Below are 26,972 nucleotides of genomic sequence, written 5' to 3'. Positions count from 1 at the left end.
GAAAGTATAGCTAGAGAAGAGGGTCCATGACCGAACTTTCACACAGTCTTAAACAGAACACAACAGTTTTCCATTTGTTATACTCTTCTCCTGTTTGGAAGACCTACTCTTTGACCCTTTGGATGAGGCTTAGCTCTCCTCCTACCACGGAAGAGTACCCTGTCTTTGGTGTAATCCAAGGTGCCCTTGTCTTCCGTCTTCTCAATCTCTTAAGGGACTACTTGAGTGTGGAGGATTTCAGCATGTTCTCTTTCAGCCCGTCGTTCGCATGTTAACCCTGATGTGGTTTAGCGGTAGCCGGTATTTGTCATGGTTGAAAGATGAAGAAGCTGTTCAGCTTTTGTTCTTCATTGTAGTGTAAGAATTTTGTTGTGGTTGTGGTGGTGGCTACGAAGGGGTAGACATCTGCCAGGAGAAACGCGTATGTGTTTTGGTCTGTGCGCTGCCACAGATAGATGTTCCCTGAATTACTCTGGGTGTCCGTATACTTGGTGGCTCACATTTGAAGAGAATTTCCAGAAGGTCACTGAGGCTTTTAAAATGTCACCTGCTCTTGCAGTTTCCATACTTATCAGTGCTGCTGCCAGGCCTTTCTTTATTCTTGCCTACAACCCCCTATGACGACCCCCCTGAAGCACTGGGCTAAGAGAAAATAAAAAGTGGACTCAACTCACATGTTCGAATGCTGAGCTACATCTCCTACGGTCTCCATGAAAGCCTAATGAAAAGGCTGTAGAAAGCAGAGGCAAGGCTTTTTTATGTTTTCTTGTGACCCATAGCCCACATAAAGTCCCAGTAAGTAAAGGGACCAGGCAAGATCGTGCAGCCCTCAGCTTAGCCCTCAGGGAATCTGCCATTCCAAAAATACGGCCTATTAAAAAAAATAACTTCCAGGGACAGTTCCATAAGCTTTCTTGTTAATGTTTACAGCTGTATCAACACCACACCAATATATATAATTTTTTTTTGAATGGATGTGAGGAACAGAATCCATGGATCTAACTGTGACAAGTCCTGTATAATTCCCTAATTGTCACACTAGTTAGATGCAGCAAGATGTATCGATGGAAGTTTGTTTAGGGTAATGGGTGAGCTATTAACTTTGTAATTGGATCCTGGCTGCTGCTTCTGTTTGCGTTGAAAACGAGCCTTGGTACCGCATGGGGCTGAGCTCTTAGGTGTCTCTTTCTGTGGATCTGGATATTTTCAGTCCTCCACAGCAGCTGAGGAAGGGAAGATAATCTAGAATGCCAGCATTGATGGTGCCACATGATGAGTGGAAAACGTCGTCGTCAGCTAGGATGAGGACTGTGATCCTAGTCCAGGCCGAGCTAGCCAATAGCTGAAGACCACAGGCTGGTTGTGGTACCTCTGCAGGCCTTTGTTGCTTTCTCTGTGAATGCCTTGCTTGCTGGCCTCCCGGAGCTGTTTGGGCCAATTTCTAAAGGCCCTGTAGAGTTCTATGATCTATTTGTAATCTGGATAAGAAGTCACAAACAATTGGGAAAACACCCATCCACACACAGTGAATTTTCCTGATCTTAGTCCCTCATCATAGCAGATGCCCCAACTGGCAGGAAAGAGGGTGGTGGGTCCATTTCAGTTAATGGGCCTATTTGGAATATGTTTGGCTGTGGAGACAGCTACACTCATATTACCAAGCCTTGGCTTCCTGTCTGTTTTCTTTGGGCTGGGTAGGCAATGAAAAAGGAGACAGGAAAATACATTTTGGGGCAAATAAAATAAGGAATTTGTCTTATGAAGACAGCTTATAGTTGGGAAATTCTAATGTTCAACTTAACCCTATCCTGATATATTCCTCTTGTCCTGTACCAGGAGGAGATGAGGTATTCTTGCTACCCATAGAATATACCTCCTCATTCTTGAAATCTCTTTTTTTTTTTTAATTTTTTTTTAATGTTTTATTTATTTCTAGGAGAGAGAGAGACAGCGTGAGCAGGGGAGGGTCAGAGAGAGAGGGAGTCACAGACTGAAACAGGCTCCAGGCTCCGAGCTGGCAGTCAGCACAGAGCCCGACGCGGGGCTCGAACCCACAAACCGCGAGATCATGACCTAAGCGAAAGTCGGACGCTTAACCGACTAAGTCACCCAGGCGCCCCTCATTCTTGAAATCTCTTAATAATCCTCCTCCCAGGTTTTCTTCTTTCATGGATAATAATCCTGATCCCCTTAATTTTTCTTCAAAGGGCAAATTCTGATTCCAGTCCATCATCTTAAACAAACAAACAAACAAACAAACATTTTTTAACATTTCTTTTTGAGAGAGGGGGAGAGAGAGAGAGCGAGAGAGAGTGAGTGAGCATGAGCGGGTGAGGGGCAAAGAAAGAGGGAGACACAGAATCCAAAGCAGGCTGCAGGCTCTGAGCCATCAGCACAGAACCCAACGCAGGGCTCGAACTCACGAACTGTGAGATCCTGACCTGAAGTCAAAGTCGGATGATTAACCGATTGAGCCACCCAGGTGCCCCAAGTCATATCTTAATGGCCCTCTTTTGAATCTGCTTCAGTTTCAGTTACAGTATGTTAGGGCAACATACTCGAGCCTCATTTTGGTACAGAATATGGAAAAAGGAATCTACAGTATATTTCTGTTCACGGATGAGGCATTACCCTGCTTGTTCACCTCTGCACCACTCCGCAGGCATGCACTTAACTTACATCACACCAAGACCCAGATGCTGTTCTATTACATTTGCACCAGGACAATACCCTACTCTTTGCAACGAATGATTTCATGATTGTCAAGAAGCCTTAGAACCTTAGTTATATTTTATTGGGCATATTTCCTTAATATCTAGAATTTCCTTAGACTTTAGACTTGAATGAACTAGATGAGAGACAAAGTTTTGTTTTGTTTTGTTTCGTTTCATTAGTGGAATCTCACATTCACGTGGTAACCCCGGAGGGTATTTTTCCATTTCTTATACAGAACCATAGTAGTAAATTTAAAATAGAAAAAGTATTCTCTCAGGTTGAACATAGTTTATTATATGCTTTGAGGTTTTGGGGTATCACAAAATACCCAGATTCCTCTTGGGAATTTGCGTTTCCTTGACTGTGTTTCCACTTTTTCCTCTGAAAGGGGTTCTAGGCTTGAATTGTAATTTTTCAGAAGAAAGTCTCAGTAAGGTCGGGCTGTAACATGAAAAAGGAAAGTCACTGTGGTTATCATGGGAATTGCCCCTTGACAAATGTTTGTCTCTGTTTCTGCCCCAGTTTGGGGATAGTATCTGTGATGTGCACAGACTCTCTGAACTTGAGGGAAGTTTCCTCCTTCACAAAACAAGCAGACATACCCCAGAACACATCCACCTTTCCCACACTCACCCAGAGGGTTGGACGAGGCTCGCAGACAGTCCCTCCTGAGCGCCCGTCCTGGTCTCAGCTCCGAGTCACCACCCTCTGGGACCCTCAGCTCTCCATTTGTAGAACAGAACTAGGAATGCTCACCACCAGATGATGATTGGAAAACCACTTGAAACGGAAGGCATTAGAGAGACACTTCATTATAAATACCAGTATTGATAATCCCTTGGCATAAACCCCCAGTATGTATGTTCACATATCTATTTAGTATGGTCAATTGTTCAGCTCATTAATATGCTTTTATTTTATGATTTGCTGTTTCCAGGGCACAGACAGAAGCTTGATGACTCTAAACCTAGTTTGTTCTCTGACCGCCTCAGTGATTTAGGGCGCATTCCTCATCCCAGTATGAGAGTAGGTGTCCCGCCTCAGAACCCACGGCCCTCCCTGAACTCTGCACCAAGTCCTTTTAATCCACAAGGACAGAGTCAGATTACAGGTAAGACAGACTCCTAGGTTTCACTTGCACACAGTCCGCCAGGCTGGGGGTGAGGGGCTACCACATGAGATGTACTCACTTCAATACTCCTGGGCTGTGAAATGGCTTATTATTAAAGAATCAAAACGTGAAGATACTGACCTTCTTTTTGATTGAAAAAGGAAACAAATTCCAATATTCAGTAACTTTGGGATCAAATCTGGGGGAAGTCTGCAAATGCTGCACTCCTTGGCAACGTCAGTGTGCAACACTGATGGATGGTTAACGACCATGCTTTCTGGGAGAATGTTTGTTACGAGTTTCTGTATTGTGCCCGGGCGGTGCAAGGGATAACATCACACCCTCACTATTAGAAAATTAGTCTTACCGTCTCAAATTTGGGCTTGAATTTCTTACATGTATAACTGTTTCATTCAGTTTGCTTGAAAATTGCCTGGGGCTAACAGGAAGCCTTGATTGGTGGGTATAAGGCAAGGTCAATGAGCGGCTCATCGGGCAGACAGAATTCACTTCTGATTCACATTTAGCTCCAATTTCTCATGCAACATTTCTCTTTATACTACATTCTAGTAAGCTGCTTGCTTTACCTTTCTTCTTAAAAATTAACATCAGCATTGCATTACAGACTAATCATTCACATTTGGTGCAGTAAGTCTCCCAGCTCTCCTCTCTCTCTCTCTCTCTCTCTCTCTCTCTCTCCTCTCTTTTTTTCTGGCCCAGTCGTGCAAAAACAGATCTTGCTTTTAGTGTGATTGTGTTTGGGTCCTGGTGACAGAGGAGTACGTCAGTCATCGTAGATCTTTAAGTTGCCCATCAGAAATACTGAGAGCTGATGTCGTTTAGTCATGTCATCTAGTTTCTGCTGTTGGCAGAGGTGGACTAGAATGGAGGGAAAATAACTCAAAATAAAATGGACAATAAACTATTCTAACAGTTAGGTTTTGGTTGATAGTGGTTATGTGTTGGTCCTTAATGGTTTATAAACATAGTTGTTTATAAATGGAATGACCTTCCTCTCTTTCTCTCCTGCTCATATTAGGTATATGTCTTCTTGGATATCTACTTAAAGTAGGTTTCTTTGGGCATATGTATATAAGTCTGAATATAGGGGTATGCATGAATATATATTTAATAGATAATACAGAATTATAAAAATAAAATATCTAAACACTACAGAGGAACAGATACCTGCATCAGGGAAGGGCATTAGAGCTCTGTGAAGAATAGCTATGTATTGGCCTAAAGAAATCACTAAATGTTGATATATAAGAATTAAAAGCTTACTGTATTTACTAGACACATGTCCTTGATAAAAATGCAAGGGTGAAATTCACACTAACTTGTGAATTTGAAGCTTTGTAGCTATAGTTGCTACTGCTTTTAAAGTAGTGGGCTTTAGATCTTTGATTAAGCTTCACAAATAGCTGTCCTTTGTCTTTATAGTAATATTTAGACTGCGTGTGTGTGTGCATGCACATTCGTATAGATATTTAAGAGTATTTATATGTGATTTGTAAGGGGCTTATGATGCCTATTAAAATATATATAAGAAAAATATATATTCTATGATTGGGCAATTCCTGAGCTCTTTAAATGTTTGATTTCTATATCCTAATCCTTAACTGTTTGCTAATTACATTGTACTCATGACTAATGCTTTCAAAGTGGCTTTTGGAAACTGTGTGTTGCTAGATTCACTTCAGAAGATGCTTTCCTCAAGGCTTTGGCCTCAGACCTGAAGATGACATCATAAAAAAGCACCAGAGGACCTTTTAGAAACTAGAGGTACCCTAGGTATCTCCAAAAGCCTGGTAAAAGTGGTGGTGGGGGTCTACATGTTAGCTGCAGATGTAAGTGCAGCGAGTAAAGCTCTGGGGACGTGTAGGACATGGGGATACCAGGAGAGCATCTGGGCAGATCGGGGTCGGGCCACTTCCATAGACATGGCTCTCCTACACTCATCACCTCCCTTCCCGTTGGGAGGCTCAAAAAGGTTAGCTTCTTCTGGTCTGCAGTTTTACAGCAAGCTAGTGGCGGAACAGAATTCAGCCTCTTGACTCCTGATGCAGTGTGTTTTTTCTTTTACAATACCATGCTAGAACTCCCTCGTGATCAATTAAAAATAACATTTTAAATATCTACTGGATGTATTTCTAAAAAATGAAAATAGATTTCTAGGTACCGAGAGCGTTCTGGAATGATACTACAAGAGTATTAGCTCTGCATTGGGGATTATAGCACTAGAATAACTGATTTGTAGATCAGCCTTCTTCTTTTTCTAACATCCAAAGTATTGGACCCAACAACTGTCTCCAGCAGCCTTCCAAATGTGCAGATTGACACACGCGTTTGTGCCGCCCCTACCCGCTCTTGGCCACGGGCACTTTCTTTACATGCTCCTGTACTGTTAGTGAGGTGATGGATACAAGTGTCTCCCTGTAACCAAGGGTGTGCACAGTTCTACTGTGACTCAAGTTATTAGGAAATCCAAGACCATCCAGCAGCAGCAACTTCGAAGTGAATTAATTCCATGTTTTTCTCTCTGGTTTAATTTTCTTCTTTATTTAGTAAGTATAATTTAGAGCCTCCCACATGTAAAGAATTGGGGCTTAGGTAATATGGGAGAAGGGGAGAAGAAAAGTGCTCTGTCCTTGACCTAAAATCTAATTGAAGAGATGGCGATCCTTCCCAGCCCTCACACAGCAACGTCCTGTCCCCAGACTGTAATGTTGTTGTTTCCTGAGTCCACATTCTTCTCCCTCTTACTTAGGCTCTTCTATCTCCGGTGGTCTGTGTCTGCAGAAAGGAGCCATCCATCCCTCAAGGTCACTGTTACCTTCTTTAGGAAAGAGTCCTGGCACCTGTGTCTAGAGGCTGCCTGTCTAGCCTCTAAGCTATAGTGGAAATTGCCTTATTTTCTAGCTTCCGTGCGTTTATTTTTTTTTTCTACCCTGTTAGATTGCAGATTCTGTAAGGGATTTATTACGGGGATTTATTTTAGCTTGTGTAGGCACAGTGGTAGCATCTGGTGAAATGGTGAACTAATGAAAATTTAGATGAGAAGATATCAGTACAAGAAGAGCTGAGATGTCACGTGTTGTTGGCATCAGCTGTCCTCTCTAATTTCCCGTCCCAGGGTGTATTGTTCCCTGGCGATGCACGCTAATGGCAGAAATCACGTTTCTATATAATGCTTGCATAGTGAAACCCTTGGGTTCCATTCCAGTTTAGGGTTTTATGTAATTGCAGGCTTAGATGTAAATTCTACTTTTGAGCCTTACCTACAAAGGATTTTGTAACTTCTCTACAGTATGTGACATCTGCATTTTAGTTCATGGACTCCTTTGGATAAAGATGTTTGTCATCTCTCATTGGCTTGGCCCTCTTGTTATGTCAAGTTCTTACCCCGAGACTGTAGATGATGATCATGGTTGTATGGTCACTACTGTACACTTGCCAACAGAAAAGGGGTGAAATGAAGTTAGAAGTCGTAAACTGAGGAAATGAGAGGCATTTAGTGTCTCATATTAGTGTTCTCCAGCGTCTCTTGGAGTTTCTAGGGCTAACGGTTCTAGCTGTATCGTGGACTGGCTTCTTGGCAGTGCTGGTCTGATGGTGTCATTCTGTTGGAATCTTGTCGTGACTGATGTTCTGTCTGAGGACCCAGGGCCTCCTGGGGCTTCCTGAGTAAGTTGCTTCCTCTGTATCTTTTTTTTTTTTTTCTTTTTATCTTCAGACATCTGGTGCCTATCTCTGGGTGCTAGGAAACACCTAGTCAGTCATAAATGTGTATGTCTTCTGATTCAGAACGTGGTGATAGCGGTGAACTAGGGATATTATGTTAGGAGATACTTGAGATACTGCTCAAGACAATCACTATTTTCAACTCCGTACTTTGTGGGTGGGTGAGCTACACCTGAAAAACAACAACAACAACAACAAAAGCAGACCTAGGCCCTTGGGTTTGGTGGATTGGGGCATTCATCTAACCTTTGAGACTGGGCATTCTGCTGTTCTGTTATTCATTCCTTCAAAAAGTATTTGAGTGCTTACTGTCTGCCAGGCATTAAGTAAGTGCACAAGATAGATGCAATTTCTGCTGACAAGGAGGTTCCTTTTTTGTGACAGATGGTGTCTGTAAATGGGTAGATGCGCATCCATACAAGGTAAATTCAGACAGTAACACATGCTTTGAGAAATTGAATAGGGTAATGCACTAGAGAGTGACTTAGGGAAAAGGCAGTTTTGCTTAGAAAGTTGGGATAGGGTTCTTTGACGAACTTTGAAGATCTCTGAGGAACAGCATTTGAGGCCACAGAAGACTCATGCACAGGCTTCCGGGAAACAGTGACGGTGGTGTGCTCTGGGCTCAGGAAGGTCAGTGTAAGTGGAACGTAGTAAACATGGGAAGTGATAACAGAAAGCCAGGCAGGGGATGGATTATGGAGCATCTTCAGGGACCCGCTAAGGAGCGTGGGTTTTGCTCTGATCGCAGTGGGATCCTCTTGAAGGATGTGAGGCAGGGGGATGATGTTACCAAATTTTTGCACACTTTAAAAACATCACCTTGGCTGCCGTGTGAAGAAGGGATCATTAGGGGACAATAGAGTAGGATCATCATTTCGGAAGCTCCTGCAGTGGCCTGGGAGAGAGTTAGGGATGGTTAGCATTTTTTTCTTCTTTCCTCAAGACTCAGATCAAGTGCTGGCACCTCTGTCCGGCTTCTTCCAACTTACCCGCGCTGAGACTGAGGCTTCCATACTACCAGTCCCTGTGGTGCCAGTTACTTGTTTGCATGTCTGTCTCCTTCATCAGACTTTGAACTGTCAAAGCTAGGGCCATGTTTTATTTTATTTATTTTTAAATTTTTTCTTAATGTTTATTTTTGAGAGAGAGATTGAGACAGAGTGCAGGTGGGGGAGGGGTAGAGAGGGAGACACAGAATCGGAAGCTGTCAGCACAGAGCCCGACGCGGGGCTCAAACCCACAAACTGTGAGATCATGACGTGAGCCGAAGTCGGATGCTTCGCCGACTGAGCCACTCAGGCACCCCGAGGGCCAGGTTTTATTTTACCTTTGTGTCTTCATTTTCTGACATAGCACCTATTGCTTGGTGACTTTGGTTTGGTTATGAAGGGGTCATTGACTTTTTCAGGAAGTGTGATCCACTATTATCCTAGCCCTAGTACCTACTTGGTTGACTGTTAGCTACCCTTTATTTATTGAATGCGTGCTGTGTGCCAGGCATTATAATGAGGTTAGTTCATATGCTCCTTACAACAGCTCTGTCAGATAGGTGGCATTGTTTTGAAGCTGAGGGTCACAGGGGCCAGGTACCTTGACAAGGTCCTACTTACAGACTAGTAAGTGGTAAATACAGCAATTAAAGCCAGATCTGCTTTGCCTCAGGGTCCGATGCTCCTTAACCACTGTGCACTCTTGAGAGGCTGAAGTGTCCTTTTATCAGAGCTCACTTTCCTCCCCTTTCAATACCCACCTCTTTTTATTTATGCAGCTCTTCCCGTTGACATAGTGGTTTTATATAAAGTTTTTAGTAAAGCCTTAAAAATATTCTGAAAAGTACATATTTTCCAGATGGAAGACATTGATTCTTCGAGTAATAATTTCTGAAAGTTTCTTCAGCCATATAGTCAGCTGTGAGTTTCAGGCTCTTAGTAGCCTGTCACCCTCATCCCTATCGAGTCAGGCATGTCGCTGACAATCTAAGTGATAGGCTTCTGAAGGGACTAATTTCTCATTCTTCTCTCCACTGGGTATTATTTAGAATCCTCAGAGACGTTTCCATAAAAGGGAGGCATTAAGAATGTCGGAATCATGCTTTAAAATGAAATAAAACTGGTTTTAATAATTAAATTGCAGTTATCTGAGCATAGATCCAAGGTAACATTCTTCGGACTATCTCAGACAACAGCCTGGCCAGGCATCACGTAGGATGATAATCTTATCAGCAGCTTCCTTGACCAAAGTGAAGTAGCTTCCACCCAACTTCGGTCTGATTCCATATTCCCTTGGCAGATGCCGCGCCTTTAAACGTTAGGGGGCTCTCGGCCAGTCAGGCCAGCTGAGCGTGGCTTGTGTCTCTTTGGTGGTCCCAGGCCACAGTCCACTGTGCTCGCACTGATACATTCACTAGCATAATCTTTTCCCAAATCGGAAAGCACAGCTGAGTAGTGTGTGTCTCAAATTACAGTTCTATTCAAGTGCATAGTGACCACACAACTGTTCAATGTGATACAGGGTGGACGTGGGGGCGGTGGCTGGTGGGCAGGGGTTGTGTGCGGGAGGGCGAAGCCATGAGAGGGGCTCGGTCACTGTCAGTGGGCAGAGTGACCTCAGGTGCCGTTGCTGTGAGATGATGGTTGGGGCGTGGAGAGTGGGAATGGCGCAGGGTGTCCTGTTCTATGACCACCATGGTCATACTCACCTATAGGTGTCTCATGTCTGAAGGAACTGAAATCGCCACATTCAAAAACAGGCTATTCTAAGTATGGTTCTTGTACTTTGGTGGTGTTCTTGTTTAATTTCTGAAGTTACTAGTCTTCTCGCATCTTCTTCCTTGGAGATTATTTGGGCAGGCTAGTCAAGTCAGTTTGCTGCTGCTGTGCACATCTATGCACTGGAAATCTCTTTAGGGGAGGTCACTGGTTACAGTCCTTACGAGAAAACACAAATTATGTGTCAACACAATTACACATCTCTTCAGCTCTCGCGGTCACCTTATGATGAAGAGCAGAATGCAGGTCCAGCCTGTGCTGGCTTTGAGAAAGAAAGCTTAGAAAGACCTTGCCAAAGATGGGCGGTCAACATGTCATGTTGTTGTCTGCCTGTCAGCAGCATCCTTAGATTAGCCTCATGCAGGTCCCTGGACTTCCGTCGGTAGGAATTCCCTTATTAACTGAAGACGCTCTGGCTTTATTATGCTTTTAGGAAGATAGAGAGGGGGCAATGTTCCAAGAAAAATTAATTTCTTGAGTTCCAAAAACTTGTCTTTGTAATTTCCTCCTATCTGGAATAGAAGATGCGTAGTTAATATCTAATTGTGATAAGAAGAATCCATTTACATAATGCCTCGCTTTATCCTTCCCCAAGACTGTTCTGTTTCTAGCCTGTCTTTGGGTTCTTGCCCAGAGGAAGTCTTGATTCTTTTTCTCATTATTTTTCAGAGCACTATATTTCTCTGTCTGGTCTTGTATCCAGTTTTGGCTTTATGTACACATATATACGTATATATATATCATATAGTCCTAAACATGCGCATATGTGTGTGTATGTGTACACAGACGTATGTATGTCTTTCCTCGTTACTAGTTGCCTGGTGACCTTTCTAGCCATTTTTACCTTTCGTAACAGAGTGTAGACAAAATTATCAGATAGGAATCTCAGTTTGAATGAAATATTTAACCTACAGGCTAACTCAGGAGAGGGGAGGTCAGGTTGGTGTAGTAGATTCTCTAGTGGTGCTTTTTGGCGTTTAATCATCGATGGGCACCCCGGGCCTCAAAGGGAGAGTTGGTATACGTTGCGCTATGTGCTGTTAATAGTAACAACAATATATTACAAATGTTACCTGTTTAGAAAGTGCTTTGATTCCGTATTTTCATTTTAATATGTGTGGAAATATTCCAGCAATAGAATCGTATGTCACTACTCTCTGTGTAAGACCATCAGAGTTTTTCCTAGAGCTTTGTTTATTTTGATTAAAGACATGCTTTTTAACTGTTGCTAAACAGTTTGTGGTAGCAGTCATTAAAAGATGGATATCACAGGGGCAGCTGGGTGGCTCAGTTGGTTAAGTGTCCGACTTCAGCTCAGATCATGATCTCACAGTCTGTGAGTTCAAACCCCAAGTCAGGATCTGTGCTGACAGCTCAGAGCCTGGAGCCTGCTTAAAGATCCTGTGTCTCCTCCTCTCTCTGCCCCTCCCCTGCTCATGCTCTCTAGTTCTCTCAAAAATAACTAAATATTTTAAAAATAAGTTGGATATCACAGAAGAGTCTTGTGAAGACTTGTGAAGCCATTTAGGAATAAGAAAACTTAGGCCCCAGATTTCTGAAAGCCTCAGAGCTAAAACCGGTGTTCCAGGAAGATGGTGGTTTTAGGTAGAGAGGAAGTGAGGGTGTAGGGGAGAGGGTTAAGAAGAATAGTGAATATTTGGAACAGTCATCGAGGTGAATGATGGGAAAGTAAAAGGACTTCGGGTGAGCACTTCGGGTGAGGAGCCGGCTAAGGGTAGAGTTAATTGGAAGAGCCAGTGAGCACAATTTTGTGCATCTCTCCTGCAGTGGTTGTGGTTTGGGAATAGGGGTGGGATCTGGTGTGTGGTGGGTCATTGTGAGCATGACAGTTTCTCCTAGGACTTGGTGCAAGTCAGGGAAACAAGGAAGATGTTGATTGAGCCACTTACCAATGTGGAAGAATGTTCTGGAGGTTGGTAGATCATGGTAAAAATGGAAGAACTCCTTCTGAACAGGAGTTAGCTTGTCATGTGACCTTGGAGAACGAGCCAGGTGGAAAGATCAGGAGCAAAGATCCGGGGAAGTCTGAGTTTCAGTTCAGGAGGGAAGTAGGAGTAAGTAAGTAAGTAAGTAAGTAAGTAAGGCATTATGGAAAGGTTGAGGGTAGATGGGAGTTCTTGGCCATTCCTTCAACCATTCCTCATATGGCAGCTGGAGGTTCTATCTACGCTGCCTTGAGAAAACAGAATCATCTAGCTATGTATGACCAGGGCAGTGGGGTTTTCTGGTACTCTGTTAATGCATCCCAAGATGGTGTTAACTTTTTGTCATCCTGTCCCACTGTGGCTTGCAGTCCAAGAAGAGTTCTGCTCTTAGGGCCGTCTTCCCCCATCCTGTCTTGGAGTTGACCAAATGCAGTACTCAGTTTCATAATGTCACTTCTACCTCCTTTCCCATCCTGTTAGGGTTATTTTATAGTTCTGATGCTTCACCCAGTGTGTTGGCTCTTCCTCACAACTTTGTCTCATCCTGCAGCTTAGATTGGTTGTTTCTGATTCCTTAAGACTTTAGTGAACATGCTGGACATGACTAGGATTAGAACGCCTTTGAAACTGTCACTATGCACCTTTTTCAAAGCTGACCACGATTCATCTCAACAACCACTTTCTGGCAGGCCTTGTAGCTGGCTATAAATCCCATTAGACAGAAGGCATTTATCTTGTCGGGGTCAAGATACACAACGGACAGGTACTTTTTCTTCTAGTCTGTTGCTGAAGTAATCCTAGGAAGCAGGGTTTTTTTTGAACCCGTTCTGCTTTCTGATTGTCACGGTGGAGCTCAAGTGGGACGAGCACATTGTACACAGGCTGTGGAAGGTGACTTAGTATTTTCAGTGGGCTTGTAAGCAAGTCGTCACCAACAGAGGCTCCAAAACATTGGTTGACACTGAGATTTTACCAATAGCAACGCTGTTCGCAGAATAAGGTAAATGGAGTAAGCAAATGGAAAACTACCATATGTGCGTAGTAAAGGCATTACCTTCAGGTAACTTAATAAGCATCATGGGGGAGAGTAGTGCCAGATCGCAAAGCTTAGTAGTGAGCAGAGTTATGGGGAGACAGACTTTACTTGGTATAGCTTTGTGGCCCTGCTGTGTCAAACAGAATCCCTTTGCCTCCTGTTCTCCACAATTCTTGCAATATCATGGGGAATAATTCATCTTGGAGCAGAACCTTGAACTGATTTAAAGCATAAGCCTCTCTCCATCTTCTTACCTCTTCTGAGCCTTCCTCTTAAGCGTGTTTGTTTTGTTCATTCTATTTGAAGATCCTTCTTGATAGGGAAGATTACATCAGAATCGTGTTGGGTAATCTTCCTTTCTGACTATCATCAGTAAAAATTATGCCCATTGGTCTCAAGCTTTGTGCATATTAGCATCACCTGGGGAGCCCGTTAAATGGACAGATGCCTGCTGGGGCGCCTGGGTGGCTCAGTCGGGCAAGCGTCCGTCTTCGGCTCAGGTCTTGACCTCGCAGTTCGTGAGTTCAAGCCTCACACTGGGCTCTGTGATGACAGTGAGGAACCGGCTTCTGATCCTCTCTACCCTTTCTCTCTGCCCCTCCCCTGCTCATGCTGTCTCCAAGATAAATAAAACATTAAAAAAAAAAAAAAGTGCAGATGCCCGGGTTTTACCCCTGAACCAGAATGTGTGAGGTGAAGACTGCCTGAGTCTTAGCTACAGGCCGTAGGCTCTCCTGCTCACCCAGAGCGGGAGCCTTATCCCCAGGGTCACATGATGTGTTGGGGCAGCTAAGCGCCTTAGGCTGCTTCCTGGTTTTCCCCAGTGCAGCTCCCGGGCTCTACCCTTCCATCCTGAGATCTCAGCTGCTGTTTTCCTGTACCCGCTTCCATGTTTGCTGAGCCCTAGACTGGACTTGTGGCCTGTTTCTATTATGAAACTGTCGGAGGGAGATGTTAAAAAAATGCATACCTGATTATGTCACCCCATTCCTGAAACACCTCAGTGACCTTCCACAACACTTAGGATGAAGCTTGAAACCTCTCGTGTGGCCCAGCAGGTTCTGCCTGGCCTGACTCCTCCCCGTTCTCCTCTCACACTGTTTTGAACCTTTTGTCAGTCACCCACCCACACTACCCTGGCTCTCTCGACTCCTCAAAAAACCATGCTGCCTCCCTCCCCGGAACTTGATACACACTGTGTGCTTTGCCTGAAGCCTTCTTAACCTCACCTACTAATCTACTGGACTTTGCTTGCCACTGAATTCTTGGCTTAATTATCACACCACATTGTTAGAGACGCCCTGACCCCCAGGTTTGGCTGCAGCTCCCCTCCCCCCCCCACCCCATCGGTGTTTTGTCACGATGCCAAGAAATCTCCTTGCTAGTACTCCTCACAGTCACGTGACTAGCTGACTAATGTCAGTCTCCCCTACCAGATTGTGAACTCCCTGAAGTTAGGGATTAGGTCTGTCTTTATCTGACCATTAATATCCCTAGTGCCTAATAGCACAGTACAAGGGTAGGCTCCTCAGTAAATATTGTTTGAATGAATGAATGAATGGATGGATGGGTAGATGGGTGAATGAAGGACCAGGAGATAATTCTTAGCATTGTGGATACCATCTTCTGTCTGACGACAGGAATCACCAGGCCTGGGCACCTGAGCTGTGATACCCTCACTGCTGTGTCAGACCCCCTGCATGTTGCTATCAGCCTGATTAGACCTGGATTGACTACGCCCACTTTAATGTGGTTTGAACTAAAGGTCGCTTCCTCTGGCCAGCACCATATCCCAGTTACATCTCAAGTTCTGGTTCTCTTTGTATTTTATTCCCTTCCCTCTGCTGGGTTTATCACTGAGGGCCAGAGTATGCCAACTCTGAGGCCAGATTAGGTATGACATGTGGTATAGACTCTTGTTTCTTCTATTAGGTTTTTTTTTTCTAAATAAGAAAATCCCCTCATTTTTCAATAAGACAGTTATGAGTTTCATTCATCTGAAACTCGGTGATACTTCTAAGGCACTTCTCATTACCTTGTCTTAATCGAACTTCCTTCTGTTGTTGTTTTTAACGTTTTGTTATAGGGCATGACCTCTTAGAGTCTACATAGCATTTCTCATTCTCTTCCCTGCTGTCTTCTCCCAAGAGTTACTAAGTCCCTCTTCGCCCATTGTTTGCTTTGTGACACAATGTGTCATACCTGGCGTACCCTATGTAGCATCTGGTTTTATCCAAACACTGTGCTGCTTTTTTCTCCTCAAATTTCAGTCTAAAGCTCTGTGAATCAGTTGGGTTGGTCTTCTGCCAAATGGATCTAGTAGCCTTCTTGGTCCTTTTGAGAAAGCCCTGGGGTTGGGGGTGGGGAGAAGAGGTAGAGTCAGAATCCTGCTCTTGGGGTCTCCCCTGATGGTATGAGCCATGGCGCTCCGTGATGGAGATGCCGTCAGTGCCAGCCATCAGCTACCTTCCAGCCCAAGTCAGCTCAGCATGCCTTCAGTAATGTCAGTTACAGCTGCTGTCTCCAGAAAGGGGGATACGGAGCCCACTTTTCTGAGCAGTTAGATTTGTAGCATTTCATAGCAGGAAAACATCTTACAGATAACATGTCCGTTCTCATCTCATCTTCCAGGTGCAGTGAGACTCAGGGGAAGGTAAATTAGTGGTACACGGCTGCCCAGTTGGTGCCAAGGCCACCAGCCCAGGGCTCTTCCTGTGCTTGGAAGGAGTCTGTTTAAGAACCATGTTTCCTATTAGTCAAGAGAACCAGAAGTGAGTAGGAGGGCTCATTCTAAAAATCCAGTCCAGCTAAAAGGGTTGTTAGAGAAGACATAGAATTTAAACATTCGGTATTTAGTGTAAATTGTTTTGAAATGGGAATTAATGTACATATGGATGTGAGTGTGTTTGTGCTGTGAATGATAGTAATATAACAGAAATAGTTTAGGATGGGAAGTTGTAAACCTGTGCCTCTCTCTGTTGAGAGCATTGACTCTATTCAACCCTGGTAGCCGTGGAGAGGTATAATTTTAACCTAGAGGATTCAATATACAGTTTGTTTGAAGTACCCCAGTTTTCTTAAGAGATATTTGACGTCTGTACAGACTAAGTAGTGATTTGAGTAATAAATAGGGGGAAAATGGGGGGGAGAGGTGGGAATGTGGGGCTCTCTCACTGTCCCCTGTTCCCCCAGTACAGCAGGTGCTTGCTGTAGACACATGGAACTTTCGCAGAACCCTCAGCCCTTGCTGGGTCACATTATGCAGGAGCCTGCTGGCGCCAGAGACAGGAAGAAGCCTTTTGTGTGCGGGTTCAGGCTTTGCCCCTGCTAACTTGCTTCCTCCTATCTCTGCATGAAGTTCAACACCATGTCCATGGTGTGCCTTGTTGTGAGCGATTCTTAGGAAAGCAGGCCCTTCTTCACACCCACACACGTTTAACCAGAGTGTTTACAAAAGGAGGCCTGCTAAGAGCGACCACCGAGTTTCCGTGCTTACCTCTCACTGGGCTTTTATGCGGCTCTCTGCCCACTCTGCTCCCCCCCGCCCCCGGACTCAAACCTATTCAAACTTCAGAAAAGACATCGATGTATTTTCCTAGAGTCAGTTCATTTTCCTAGGGTGCCTTTTTCCTAACTGTCTGCCTCCCTCTTCCTCTCTCTTTGTGACCCCAAGTGTATGGAGTTTAGTTATGCACGCATGCATTCGCTTTTCAGTCACTGGAAAGTATAGATACGCTTGGAGCCATGACTTTTATATACCATTTTAGGAGATGAATGGCCACTCCTTCCTTTTCCCCATACCCATGACTGAACCTCACAAGCTGTGGTCCAGCTTGAAGAGAGTTTGCTTTCCTTGTATCCACACGTTTAAATAAATGGTTGTCTCTGTTTTTGCCTGGTGCTGAGATACGAGACATGGGACTCACTCTTCCCCAATTAGCACTTGGAGACATCTCCTGGGCACTTTGCCTTCTGCACTTTGTGTTTTGGGGGCTTATAGAACTGATCCCCAAGAAGCCCAAGCAGAAGGATCACCACCCTGAAAGAGAGCTTATGAAGTCTACTCTGACATTGATGTTTCATGGTTCATTTCTGTCTTTAGAGTGTTTTTCTTTTTAAATTTTTTAATGTTTTTATTTATTTATGAGAGAGAGAGAGAGAGAGAGAGAGAGACGGCATGAGCAGGGGAGGGTCAGAGAGAGAGGGAGATACAAAATCTGAAACAGGCTCCAGGCTCTGAGCTGTCAACACAGAGCCCCACGTGGGGCTCGAACTCACGAACTGTGAGATCATGACTTGAGTTGAAGTTGGGACACTTAACCGACCGAGCCACCCAGACACCCCACTTCTGGTGTCTTTTAAAAATATAAGCCATACGGAGCAATCCCACACAGTGTTGGTAGTAGTCTGCCTCAGAACCAATGCTGATGGAATCTTTCCATCAAACCTGAACTCTTAGTCACTAGTTTTGGTCTGTTCTCACAAAGGAGACCCTGATTTCTGGAAGGGTACAGTTACAGATCCACGGTGTCTACAGAATAGCCTGACCTTATGTGCCTGGTGGTAGTTCTTGGCATGCTTGCACAGTTCCATCGGGGGCCCTTATTTGCACTGGATTCATGCAGGTGGTAGGAGCTGTCTCTGCCCTATGCTCTCTCATTTAGTCATCTTGACTTGCCACTTCCTGTCTGTGAGGAAGGCAGGACCATCATCGAGGGAAGACCTGATTTTCTCTCAGGTTTATCTTATAGGTCAAACTTGATCCTAACTGCCCTTCAAACCCCCCCATTTGTAGGTGAGAACAGAGAAGTTTGGGGGGGAAATAGGAGCACAGACCCTCTGATATTTAGGATTTCACGTTTCCTAAGTACTAATGAGTATGTGCACATAAAAAAAGCAGCACCAAGGATTTTGTTATTAAATGGTCATATCTATATAAAAACATATGTCACTACTTTGAATTTCTATAATGTAATCATAAAAATAATACTGATACTGTTTTTGAGAATTATCACATAACACAGTGAAGTATAGTGTTGAAAGCATCATAAAATATTTAAAGCTCAACAGCAGTTTTCATTTCTTTCGAAAAATTTCTGAGAAAGGAAATTCAGTTGTCCTCTGAAAGGCTGTGGGTGTTTATAGGTAATCACAGGCCACCCAGGATCTAATATCAAAACTAGGGTCAGCACTTCGATCCTCTGAGACAAGAAAAATCAAGAATATTCTCATTTATGGAGGACAGGAGCGTAGGACATGGTACTTGCCTCTGTGCTTCTGTAGAGTCAAAAAGACAAACCATCCAATACAATTCTGGATGGGGTAAGTGAAGAAGGGCGTCAGACCAGCCCTGGGGGCCGGAGTCTGGGTGAAGGCAAGTTCTTGGTTGTTGTTGTTTTTTTAAGTTTATTTATTTATTTTGAGAGAGAACAAGTGAGTAGGGCAAGGGCAGAGAGAGAGACACAGAGAGAGAATCCCAAGCAGGCTCCATGCTGTCAGCCGAGAGCCCAATGCTGGGCTCGATCCCACAGACTGTGAGACCAAGACCTGAGCCAAAATCCAGGGTCGGATGCTCAACAGACTGAGCCACTCAGGCGCCTCAGTATCTTGTTTGTTAATGGCTAATTAGTAGGTTTGTGTCAGAGCGAGGCCCTGTACTTTTCCCTGGTAGCAACCTTAGGATTGACTGGTGATGCCTGAAAACATCTGTCACCTGCTCTGACTCACCCGAGTTAAGAGTGAGTCCCAGAAGTCTCAGGTTTCTCCGGGAAGTGAAGTTCCGAAACCATTTATGAGATCAGGTTGAGATGACTTTTCTCTACTGTAAGCATTAATAATTGTCCATAACAAAGCAAATAAGCTATAATCATATATTCATGATAGGATTAGGTTTTCTTGGTGATTGGGCATTTAAGAAGTCAATGGTATTATATAGCCTTCTTTTCCGCTAAAGGTTTGAAAAAAATTAAGGGGTAGAGCATTAAGAAAATACACTCAACAGATTAGGATTTCTTGGTCTAGGAGAAAGGAAGACTAAGAAAGAACATAATTAAAGGTTAAATGCTCGTAAAGGATATTGGCATGACCAGCACGGATATATTCTCCAAATACTGGACTTCAAAACTATAGGAAGCTTCCTAAAAATTGTTCTCTGCTAGAATAAGAGATTATGGGCTGGAAACATAAATACACAGTAAAGGCTCAGTAAAGATAGAAGTTTTAACAGTGTTGAACATTTGTTGGGTTCTTTCCATGTGCTCTTCATAACAATTGTAGGAGGAAGTTCTTATTTATCCCCGTTATGCAAACTAGGAGACTTGAAGGTCGGATCGGTTCAGATCACACAGGCCAGAAATGGGGGAGCTGCAATTGATGATATCATTCACAGGGTGTTAGAGAAGGCCTGGAATATTGGAGACCATTCCTTTTTTTTTTTTTTTTAAGACGTTGCTGTCCCCTTTTAAAATTAATGTTATTATCAAAGTTTATTTATTTGAGAGCGAGAGAGCACGCAGGGGAGGGGCAGAGAAAGTCACCAAAGCACCCCTTTTAAAATTATTTATATGAAATCTAGTGACCCCACATGGCAGTTCTTTTATTTTTCTGTTGTAACTCTCTCCTTAAGTAGATCATTATCATAGAATCTTAGGACGGTGACCTTGAAAGACATTGGCTGGATCTGCAGTCTGTCCTCTGAGTCAAAAAAACCCAAAGAGAGACCTCACTTGTTAAAGATAGTGAGAAGTTATTTTTGCTAATCTTGGGTATCTTCAAGAAGGATCTCCACTAAAAGCCAAACTATCCTTTAAGTGGACTATTCTAGTATAAATTCTGGAAGTCAGGGACTTTATGTAAAAATGAAAACCTCACTGATATAACTTCTTGTAGAGCCTGAGGGGAAGTTAAAGAATGACTAATTACTAACTCATTGTAAAACTTATTATTCACTCATGCCGACCTGGGAGGTTCATTCAATATTTGTTTATTGAGCACTTACTGTGTTCCGACATCACAATGAGTTGCGTTGAGTCTGACCTTGGAAAACTTCAAGAACAACAGTAGACAACCCAACCACCCTGGGTAGTGTAGAGTCAGATTTAAAAATTTTTTTGAATGATAATGATGATTTACCACTCACTGTATATTACTTAATCCTTACAACTCTGAAATAGTATTATCATACCCATTTTACAGGTGAAGAGATTAAAGCTTAGCAACATTAAGAAATGTACCTCTTGCCACACAGCAGGCCCTTGATCATGTGAGCTCCTAAAGAGAAGAGTACTAATTTTAATATAGCAAAAGCTGTTATTGAATGCTTTTATTTATGTCATCTTATTTAATTTTATAACAAAAATGATAGTAGTTGCTGTTATACTCATTTTACAGAAAGCGGTAATCACTCGTCTATTTATTACGTACTTAATATGTATCAAGAGTGCCAGATAACTCATCAGATCAAGGCACAGTCGTGACAGGCTCACAGCAAACCTAATGAGCATCGTTATTCGCATTTTACAAATGAGCCGTTGAGGCCCCGGAGGTTTAAGTGACTCAGCCCCATGGGGAGCTTGTCTACCCAGCTGGTGCCTATGACCATTTTGCTATATTCACTGACATGTTGTGTTCACTCCTTTCCAGATGAGGAAACTGAGGTTTAGAGAGTTCTCTGGCACCGCTGAGGCCACACAGCTTATAGAAAACAGAGTGAGGGCTCCAGCTCCTAATCTTTTAGGAGAAATCCCACTTACTCCCCCTGCACTGGTCTGCCCCTCTGCACAAGAACTGAAAGGCTGAATCTTGTATCCAAATTAAGTTCCCTAATGCTCCTGTGATATGTTTAAGCATTAATAATTTTAGTCATTCTTTACATCTCTTTGTATTTTCCCCCATTTTGAGGCAGGGAGCCCTATACTGCAGCATGTTGCAATAGAGGAATGGACATACAGGTTAACCCACTTGCTCCGGGAGTCATCTGCTAAAGACAGATTAGGACTCCAACCCAAATCAGAGTCTTGTGTGCCCAGCTCATTTATCTATGTGATTCTTGTCCTTTTTGTCTATTGAAAATGTGGCTTCAGTGAAGGCCTTGCCTTTATGAGATTGCTTTCTGGTGCTGTAAGGAATGCATCTTTTTCCATCTGAAATGCGTTTCTCTGAAATGCAATGAATTACGTTAATGGTTAAAGCAAGGAAGTTTGTCACTATCAGATATATACCAAGGACCACTCACTCTGATTTGAAATACTGCCAATTTGTACAATCTCAGCCTTGAACATGTTAAAGCACAGAAGTTCGTTGCTTTAATGATCAAGTCCCCTTTAGCTTTCTGAAGGAAAAGTTTATGTTAACCATTTATGGTACTATACTTTTATTCACATTGCAGACTCAGGTAAATGTCCCCTACAATGGAGCTGGATGAAATTCTTCTGTCTGTTGATGTAGTAAGCATCAGATGAATATCCAGATGTATTTAATTATTTTGACTCAGTATGTCCTATTTAGACAGCCTTTAAATAAGTTGTTTCTGAATTGAACAAATAAACAAGAAATAGCTGGAACTGACTGGCTTTGATTGTATGGAAGGGCTGAGAGGCTCTAAAAGAGGGATCATTTCAGAAATACTCATCTCTTGATATACTCATTTTTACTTTTAGAGATAAGCCTGAATTGACTATTCAAACCTATGAATAGTTTTTAAAAAATTAAGTTTTTAGGGAGCCTGGGCGGCTCAGTCAGTTAAGCGTCTGACTCTTGATTTCGGCTCAGGTCATGATCTTATGGTTTCATGAGTTCGAGCCTCACATCCAGGTTTGCGCTGGCATGGAGCCTGCTTGGGATTTTGTCTCTCCTTCTCTCTTTCCCCATCTCTTGCACATGCTGTCTCTGTCTCTTCCAAAATAAATAAAAAAAACTTTAAAAAATTAAGCTTTTTATTGTCAGAAGCTGATAGGTGATATAGGAATAATTTCAAACCTAATCCACATGTTTTAAGGCTAATTCAGATGTCTCTTAATTGTGGGACTATTCTTGTGTTACCAAAAGGTTTTTTAGAAAAAGGCAAGAATCAGTACTTTCTGAGTGCCTTCCTGTGCTAGTCTTTTCCATGGTTTTCTCATGTAATTCTCACACGCCTGTGATTCAGACATTATTACTCCCTCACCCTCTTTTACAGATGAGGTATGTGAGGCTCAGAGTTGCTGAGTAATTAACCCAAGATCACACAGCTATGAAATGGAAGGCTCAGAGCTTGAACCTAATTCTGCACATTCCAAAGTCCACTGATATTCTAATATACAGTGTTGTCTTGTGAACAAGTATATTAGAATTTTTAAAATTAGCAAAATTTGGGGCACCTATGTGGCTTAGTCAGTTAAGCGTCCGACTTCAGCTCAGGTCATGGTCTCACAGTTTGTGGGTTCCAGCCCCGCATTGGGCTCTGTGCTGACAGGTAGCTCAGCCCCTGGAGCCTGTCTTCAGATTCTGTGTCTCCCTCTCTCTCTGACCCTCCCCTGCTCATCATGCTGTCTCTATCTCTCTCTCAAAAATAAATAAAACATTAAAAAAATTTTAAATTAGCAAAATGTTAGAATTAGTAAAAAAAAAGTTAAGAGAAATTTGCTAATGATTCTGTTTGATTAGCCCTCCTGTAAGAATGAAACAGGTTGACATACACATGGGAAATATACAGCAAATTTACGTTTTTTCCTTATGTAGACTGAAACTCTTTTGATAAATCTACTTGGCCTTGAGCTTGTACCTCCAAGTAACCCCATAGAGATACATCAAAAACATACTGTTAATGCTTAGCAGTTAACCCTAACAAGTGGCTGCCCATTTTTGTTATTACAGGAGACTGTAGGTAACACTAGTCAGTGTTCAAGACACGTGACATCTTTTAAAATAGATTCCAATAGGATTAAAGACATGTCCCTGCTCTTCTGTTTTGGGTCATTTTTTTATGATCAGAAACTCATATGCTTAACATCGAAACTGTACGGTGATGAAGGGTTTCAGTTCTTAATGGCAGGTGACTTTGAGAATTAAGTTTGTCTCTTTCTTAAAGGTTATTTTCTGGGGTAACTTTAGCATGAGAATCATATAACTGGTTCCCTTCCTCTGTGTTCTTACGTGCTGCTCCCTGTGTTCTCATCCCTACCCCCTACCTCTAACCCCCTTGCTAGAAAGTGCTATCCCTTGACCTGCCTGGAAAGAAAGTGAAATCATGGAATCACACACTTTATAAATCAAAACACACGTCTGAAAGATAGTAGCTGGATACGCAGCAGGGAAAAGTACGGTCTACCTGTTCTTTAAGTTGATTGTTCCAGTAAATTTCTAACTTAAAAAAAATGAGGAGTAATATGTATTCATTGAAGTAATATGAGTAACTACAGAAAATAAACCAAGGAATATTCAACTTTGTAAAGATATCTGAAGCATATTGTTTTTCAAATAGCTGTTAGAGGGGCGCATGGGTGGCTTAGTCTATTAGGTGTCTGACTCTTGATTTTGGCTCAGGTCATGATCTCATGGGTTCCTGAGTTCAAGCCCTGTGGGGTTCAAGCCCGAGTCGGGCTCCACGCCGACAATATGGAGCCTGCTTCGGATTCTGTCCCCACCCCCCTCTGCCCCTCCCTGGCTCGTGCATGCTCTCTGTCTCTCAAAATAAATAAATAAACTTTAAAAATAAATAAACAAATAAATGGATGTTAGACTTTCCGAATAGAAATACTTCCGTGAGGGAGAAATAGCCTTTATGCATGGTCCCTGTTGTCATGCTGGAGCTTAGAGGTCTAGAAAGTCTGGTGCCATACGGGGCCTGAAAGGGTGGGGGCACAGGAAATGAATACTCCTTAGAGATGCTCGCTTTTCTCTTACTTTATCCTTTCTCAGTTTTGGGTAGCATGTTCCAAGTCCACAGTTGGCTGGTACACTAAAGATTTTTCTTCTTTTTCCCAGACCCCAGGCAGGCCCAGTCTTCCCCGCCGTGGTCCTATGACCAGTCTTACCCCTCCTACCTGAGCCAGATGACGTCCCCGTCCATACACTCCACCACCCCGCTGTCTTCCACACGGGGCACGGGGCTTCCTGCCATCACCGACGTGCCCAGGCGCATTTCAGGTAAAGACCACACTTTAACTGAAAACCCACTCCTGTGCAGGGTTGGGGCTGAGGTTGTAGGATGGGCCAAGGCTCACAGTAACTCTCTATCCCAGGTGTGGGGGCCAGGGTGTGACAGCCGGCAAACCAGGTCTTTCTGAATCACAAGGTTATCACGTACTTGAACTTCTTAAATGAGGAGACTAGAAATCCACCAGAGATGGCATAATTTTCTTAATATGCTAGTTAATGGCACCCAGTTTTAATCCTGCCGAATCGTATCCCCTTTGGTGGGCACTGTCTCAACTGGGGCCTTCTCCTGAGGGTCTTATGCCAGGCCTTCCTCTGCCTGTGTTCCTTTCTTTTCTTAACATCTGCCTGTGAACCAGATTATAGACCGATGGTGCAGCCTTCCATTTCTAGAGCCTCCTAAATCCCAGAAGTCCAGTCCCAGAAGTTCTGAGAGAGAGCACCAGCATGCTTTAATATCCTTATCCGAAGCGAGTCGCTTGAAGTGGGGTGAGGCCTGGAAGAATCTTTTAAAAGACCGAGTTGGCCTCTGAGAAGCCAACTCCAGACTGAGGGAGCCTCTCCACGAGCCATCGAGCACACTGTGGTCGCTCTCAACATGGCTGCCCCGGTGCTCACACTCCCCTGATTCCAGAGGTGCTGCAAAACTCTGTGGCTCCCAGTGGAAGTGCGTGTGGCTCACGAGCTGGCCTCCTTCCTCTGTCACAGAGAGAATTCGTCATGGAGAGCCAGAAAGGGTGCACAGCCCTCACAAGGGCAAGTAGAGAAAAGCTCAAGGCTCTGAGTCCTATGAATAAGCAAAAGATCTCTCAGTACAGCCCTGACACACAGGCCGAGGAGCCGCCCCCATAAATAAAGAAGCCAAACCCACTGAGGCACACGCATTTGGCCCCTCTGTGTGTCAGACGCTTTTCTCAGCGTTCGGGCTCCATGCACCTGTTTGACTCCTGGCCAGGTTAATGCCTTTCTTTCTTTCTCTTTGTGTTTCTGTCTCTGTTTCTCGCCCTCTCTTCATTTTCTGCAAAGCTCGAAGCCGCTACTCACTCCGCTGAGTTGCCTCACTGACAAGCAGAAGCTCCACCAGCAGGCTTGCAGGTTTTGATTAGTTCAGACTCCTTTCTTTCTTTCCACTTGGGAGGAGGGAAGGCTTTGTTTCTCAAGCGAATGGCAGGAAAGGGCTCTCTGGTCCTAGTGCCCTTCACATTTTCTGCAGCAGATGGACTCCCGCAGGGGTGAGTAGGGAAAGAAGAGGGGTGGAGGGAGAACCCAAACTCTTTGGAAAACCATGTTCCCACTTGTCATGATGACTGCTATTATTATTTTTATGAATCACATGGTATTTATTGGGGGAATTGTGCAGCATATAGAATTGTAGTTATCATTTCCCTCCACAGGAATGCCTGCCTCTTTTAGGCAAACGTCAATTAAAGACGCGGGAAAGGATGAGTAAGACACAGCGGGGAAAAGCGAGGGCTGATGTGGGGTCAAAGGCACAGTGCTGGATGGTGTTGGATCAGTTCTGGTCATTCCTTCTGTATTTTACACTGGGCCTGTTTTGTTTTTCATAGGGCCCAAATAACACTTTGCCAGGACGGATTTGTGCAAACTTGCTTCTGTTTAGGGTCCTCTGGGGTTTCCATCTGTCCAACATTCTGTGGCTGAAGCAGACTTTGTTTTATTTGTCCTCCGGCAGTACCTAGAGGAAAAAAACCTCAGGGAGCGATGGTCGCTTTAGAGACATTTATCTACAGCATCCTCTTACCCAGGTGTATTCACATAAAATTCAGCAGGAAAACCATTGACAATAACACTGAAACAACGCTGCACACATGGGTAGTCGTGATTGTCTATCATTTTCATGTGTGATCTAGAACAGCTAGGTTAGTTTGAGTCAACTTGCTGATAATTATTTACAACATTCCCATAAACTAATACAACACTACCCTTCCCATTTGATAGATCAGGCAGTAGGAGCAGAAAGTGGTTAATTATCCAGTCATGTATTGGTCGGAGGCCAAGGGTAGCAACGAGCCTCTGCTCTAAACTAGTTTGAAACGGAGCTTAGTCCAGTGTTTTCCTCCTGCCCCCAACGTTTCTATGAGTCGTTGCTGGCAAAGTGACATGGTTCCGGGGGGTGGGGGTGGGGGGGGGAGTTCTGTGTAAACATGAAAGGGAGGAGAACAGAAAATCCCTCTCATCAGCATGTTGGGAAACAGGAAGAAAGAACTAGCTTTGGACTGGCAGGGAACCGGAGGAGCCCTGATTTACCTGCCCTTGCTCTTGAGTCTTGGGTGATGCCAGAGTGCAGCTTGGTGGGCTTGGGGACCAAGTCAGCCGCAAGGAGTGTCCTTTTCACTTCCCTGGGGACCTCTCTGCAATGGAGCCCATCTCATAGGGTCCAAGGTGCCAAGCTGCCAAGCTGCATAGTTTCTGTCTTCATTATTCCCCCGAGTATCTACAGCACTCCCTAAGGTCTAGGATTCTCTGTCTCCGTAGCATGGACAGCTAAAATACTA

General features: G+C 43.7%; 1 protein-coding gene across 4 annotated transcripts in view; it reads left to right on the top strand.

Moving 5' to 3' along the window:
- Positions 1–26,972, top strand: part of RUNX2 (RUNX family transcription factor 2) — a 221,333-nt gene that overhangs the window by 160,355 nt on the left and 34,006 nt on the right. For 3 of the 4 annotated variants that reach the window (XM_077764854.1, XM_077764855.1, XM_077764856.1), the window contains exons 6-7: positions 3,653–3,826; positions 24,286–24,447. In XM_077764854.1, coding sequence (XP_077620980.1) covers positions 3,653–3,826; positions 24,286–24,447 — 336 coding nt within the window. The remainder of the gene's footprint in view (positions 1–3,652; positions 3,827–24,285; positions 24,448–26,972) is intronic. The other variant, XM_077764858.1, reaches the window with a different exon arrangement.

Source organism: Crocuta crocuta, unplaced genomic scaffold (assembly GCF_008692635.1).
Source record: "Crocuta crocuta isolate KB4526 unplaced genomic scaffold, BGI_CrCroc_1.0 scaffold44, whole genome shotgun sequence".
Taxonomy (NCBI): domain Eukaryota; kingdom Metazoa; phylum Chordata; class Mammalia; order Carnivora; family Hyaenidae; genus Crocuta; species Crocuta crocuta.
Note: the sequence above shows the minus strand (reverse complement) of the source record. Positions and strands in the feature narration are given on the sequence as shown.